The sequence below is a fragment of the Penaeus chinensis genome, chromosome 24, assembly GCF_019202785.1.
Source record: "Penaeus chinensis breed Huanghai No. 1 chromosome 24, ASM1920278v2, whole genome shotgun sequence".
NCBI lineage: Eukaryota > Metazoa > Arthropoda > Malacostraca > Decapoda > Penaeidae > Penaeus > Penaeus chinensis.
In genome coordinates this window covers 26,790,461-26,795,460 of record NC_061842.1, presented here as the reverse complement: position 1 = coordinate 26,795,460, position 5,000 = coordinate 26,790,461, and the positions used below count along the sequence as shown (strand labels likewise).

Below are 5,000 nucleotides of genomic sequence, written 5' to 3'. Positions count from 1 at the left end.
ATTTAGAGTGGACTCTTTAAGGTGTGCTGTAGAGGTTAGAAGGAGGTGAGTAGCTTCCTCCAATGCCACCTCCGATGCCACCTCCGATGCCACCTCCGATGCCTCCTCCGATGCCACCTCCGATGCCTCCTCCGATGCCACCTCCGATGCCTCCTCCGATGCCACCTCCGATGCCTCCTCCGATGCCACCTCCGATGCCTCCTCCGATGCCACCTCCGATGCCACCTCCGATGCCACCTCCGATGCCACCACCGATGCCACCGCCAATACCGCCACCGATACCACCTCCAATTCCACCTCCAATGCCGCCTCCAACAACTTGGCCGCCGCCCTGGGAAGCTGAACTCAGCGCCGTCTGGAGGTCGACTCCGATGGGAAGAGTCGGGTTCTCTCCTTCTGCGTAGTTCACGAAGAACACTTCGGGGTTGGATGGCGGCGGCGCTGGAACCTCGATCACTCGCTGGTCCTGTTCAGACTGCTTGTTCAGGACGTACACGACGTGTTGCTGTTGTGGCGGTGGTACGACGATGGGTTCTGGTCCATCTGCGCCGTCAGGAAGTCTCACAAAAATGATATTACGTTCCAATTTAGGTTCCGGAATGTAGCTTGGCCGATTGACAACACCTTCGTTTGCTGGCACATCGTACAGGAACACACGGCTGTTCACTTGAGGTGTCACGCACCTCCCGTCCACGTGCCGCACTTGCCCACTGCCACAACTGCCAGAGTTAAAGGAAGGGCCAGAGGGCGTACCCAAGTTGTACCCCTGAGGGGCAGCAGACGCAGCAGCAACCAATGCTAAAACCTTTGAGAAAAACAGTAGATTCATAAGAAATAAATCGTTATTGTTGATTTGATGTAACAAATCATATAAAAAAGCAGGCTCACGGCAGATCACAAAATAGGGAATCTAGCACTACTCACCAAGAGCTTCATGATTGGAGTCGATACCTTCTCCCCATGCGGAGCCACATATATATACCAGCATCAGATGCTCCTCCTCCGTGCTTCAGATTAGCCTTCGCAAGGTCTTTCCTTTCTCCTTTGGTATACAAACCTCAAAGTAAATAGGTTTTTTTTTTTTTTTTTTTTTTTTTGGTTTAACCACTTGGCTAGGACTTTAGGATGATGACAATGCAGCTAAAAAAAAGAAAAAAAAAAAAGTTTGCCGGCTCATTATATTTTTGTAAGTCGGTATAAAATATATAATTGTGTTATAGTATATCTGTACATGTGTATGCGTGTTTTGTATATATCCGATGGTATGAGAGAGATAGGGAGGTAGAAATATATGGTTGTTGAAATTAATAGGTACATGTGTATGTGATAGTTTTATATAAATATGCATATAGTAATGCACAGAAATATGATGATAATGGTATTGCTTGTGTTTACCCACGTGTAAATATGTGTTTATCTGTGTGAGTGCGTGTGCGTGTGTGTGTGTGTGTGTGTGTGTGGATGGTATCTTAGTGGATCTTCTTTTCCGTTTGATTATAGCTAAATCAAAAATATTGTAACCATCATCATAATCATCGACATTTACAATCAGTACTAGCAGTAGTTTCGTTGTTTCGTTGTTCCATCTGCTATTGTTACTGTTGTTATCATTGATATTATTTTTTACTATTGTTTTTATTCTTGACATCACTACTATTGTCTCTAATAATATCTGTATTATTAATATTATTAGTGTTGATATAACTCTCATTGTCGTTGTTATAGCTTGTATTCACTGATAACTTATTATCATTTTATCATTATTGTTATTATTTATCATTGTTTTCTGGTATAATCCTAATTGCTTTTGTTGTTATTGTTATTCTTATTATTATCATTATCATAGTTACCAACATCAATACCAATATTGTTGTTATTCCCCATTTTATAATTTTCATTGTCGTTATTGTTATTGTTATTATTGTTTTTTATTATTATTATCATCATTATTATTTCATTATCATTGTTGTTATTATTTTTTGTTATTAGTACTATATTACCATTATTATCATTATTATTATTATTACTGTTATTATCATTGTCGTTATTATTATCATTATCATCATCATCATCATCATCATCATCATCATCATCATCATCATCATCATCATCATTATCATTATCATTATCATCATCATCATCATCATCATCATTATGATTATCATTATTATTAATTTTGTTATAACTAATGTTACCGTCATTCTTATCACTATTATTATTATTGCCATTATGATTATTAATCCCGTTGTTGTTTTATCGTTATTATCACTAGCATTATCAATACCATTATCATCATCATTGTTCTTGATATTACTACTAATTATTATCATTGCTATTACTACTTTTATTAGTACTAGTATTGTTGTTATCGTTGTTGTTTTCAATATCATTATCAGTTTAATTGTTATGATCATCATGAATCTCAACATCAGCATCATCGGTATCATTATTTTTGTTACCATATTCAATATTGTTTTAATTAGCTTCATCATGAGTATCATATTTACTTTTATTATTATCATTATTATCATTTTTATTATCATTATTATCATTATTATTATTGATACTATGATTATCATTATTATCATTATTATTATTATTGATACTATGATTATTATCATTATCATTATTATTATTATTTTTATTATCACCATTGTTATTATTTTCATCTTCATCATCATCATTATTACTATAATTATAATGATAATAATAAGCATCATTACTGTTATTATTATTATCATTATTACCATCATCATCATTATTATTATCATTACTACTACCATTTTCATCATCATTATTATTATTATCAATACCATTACTATTTCCATTTTCATAATAATTACCATCATGGATACTGTCAATGATATCATTATTATTATCATTATCATCATAGTCATTATAATTGCATGCTTGATTATTATCATCATCATTATCTTTATTATTACTATTATCCTTATTATCATCCTCATCATCAGCATCATCAGCATCAGCATCATCATTATTATTACACTTATTACTATTATCAATATCATTATTATTATAATTAGTATTGTCATTATCATTATTATCATTATGGTTGCTATTATCATTTAATTTATTATTGTTATTACTATTATTGTTTTTATTACCACCATTACTGTTATCATTATTAACATCATTATTATGATTATAATCATTATCAAAGTTATGGTTACCCTGTTATTGTATTATCGTTACTGTTATTGTCAGCATTGCAAATATCCTCATAATCCTTAGTATCAACATCATTATCATTATTATCAACATTATTATTAGTTTAATTATCATTATTGTTACCATTGTAATTTTTATCACTGTTGGTATTAATAATACCTAGAGAAAGTTGTGTAATCATTCTGTTTTCTTTCCTAAATCTATGATAAACTGGTATCTTAGCAAAAGGCTTGAATAACTGAATTACGCGAAAAGTTACACACGAATCGTGATGAAAATTTGAGTGTGAGTTGCCTATGGCCTCGGGATGACTATAGCTATACTGGATTATACTAACGATCCTCCTGATAGATTGGATAGATTTGGTGTCCGTTGGGCAATCTGAAGAGACCCGCTTGCACGTAGTCGAGGACAAGAGAGTGTAAATCATGTCAACTTGTTCATCATTATCACGAATTTTGGGAGGAGGTTAAGTAGAGAGATGAGGGTTCTTCAATACTAGCGTCGAGGTGAGCATTCTCTACGACTTTCTAATTACTGTTGCAAGTGTGGTTTTCGCTACCTACCATTATCATTATTATCATAATCGTCATTTCCATCATCACCATTTTAAACTTCTGTATAATCATAGTTATCATTACCATCACCACGACAATCATCCTCATAAGCATCACCATCGTTATCATTATAATCATAATCATCTTAAGCATAATTATCATCATCATAAGGTTTATATTCAAAAGAACTAATGGTTTTCCCACAAAGGACATAATGGCACCATGAGGAGTATTATATTTCAAATGAATCTGGAATAATAGATTGTGAAAAACGGCATATATGCAAAGTCTATACACACACACACACACGTGTTCATACACACGCACGCACGCGCACACACACACACACATATATATAGATAGATAGATAGATACATACATACATACATACATATATACATACGTACATACACACACACATATGTATGTGTATGTATATATATACATACATATATATAATTATACGTATACGCACACGCATACACATACATACATAAATATACATATATATTTGTACATATATGTATATGCATATATGGTCTTGTGTATCTGCGTGTGTGTGGATAATCTTTCTATCTATCTATAGTGAAGATGACATTCATATACTATAAAAAAAAACAACCTTATGCGGGTTTTTACATGGTGAATGAACCATTCAATTTTAAACATTTATTTTTCATAACAAACAACATGTAGATACCTCAAAGGTAAACTTATAACAATTATGTGCAACAGAACTATATACATTTATATAAAGAATTAAAACTTCCATCCTTTCATATTCCTATTTCATGGTGTGTTGTACAGGTTGGATGGAGGAGAGTAATTGCTTGTCGGGGGACTATAGCTTCCACCTCCAACTCCACCTCCGATTCCTCCCCCAACTCCACCTCCGATTCCTCCCCCAACTCCACCCCCGATTCCACCTACTACTCCACCTCCGATTCCACCTCCTACTCCACCTCCGATACCGCCTCCTACGCCACCTCCGATTCCGCCTCCTACTCCACCTCCGATTCCACCTCCTACTCCACCCCCGATACCGCCTCCTACTCCACCTCCGATTCCTCCTCCTACTCCACCTCCGATTCCTCCTCCTACTCCACCTCCAACTCCACCTCCGATTCCTCCTCCAACACCACCGCCTCCAATAACTTGACCGCCGCCCTGAGAAGCTGAACTCAGCGCCGTCTGGAGGTCGACTCCGCTGGGAAGAGTCGGGTTCTCTCCTTCTGCGTAGTTCACGAAGAA

General features: G+C 35.7%; 2 protein-coding genes across 2 annotated transcripts in view; both read right to left on the bottom strand.

The window, feature by feature from the left end:
• Positions 1 to 936, bottom strand: part of LOC125037914 (ATP-dependent RNA helicase A-like) — a 1,012-nt gene extending 76 nt beyond the window's left edge. Inside the window, exons 1-2 of the mRNA XM_047631150.1 lie at positions 925 to 936; positions 1 to 805 (exon numbers count right to left, since the gene is read on the bottom strand). The exon at positions 1 to 805 is cut by the window's left edge and continues 76 nt beyond it. Coding sequence (XP_047487106.1) covers positions 17 to 805; positions 925 to 936 — 801 coding nt within the window. The 3' untranslated portion in view covers positions 1 to 16. The remainder of the gene's footprint in view (positions 806 to 924) is intronic.
• A 176-nt stretch (positions 937 to 1,112) lies between these two features.
• LOC125037913 overlaps positions 1,113 to 5,000 on the bottom strand; it is a 4,414-nt gene continuing 526 nt past the window's right edge. Inside the window, exons 2-3 of the mRNA XM_047631149.1 lie at positions 4,840 to 5,000; positions 1,113 to 1,140 (exon numbers count right to left, since the gene is read on the bottom strand). The exon at positions 4,840 to 5,000 is cut by the window's right edge and continues 390 nt beyond it. Of these exons, the coding sequence (XP_047487105.1) occupies positions 1,113 to 1,140; positions 4,840 to 5,000 (189 nt within the window). The remainder of the gene's footprint in view (positions 1,141 to 4,839) is intronic.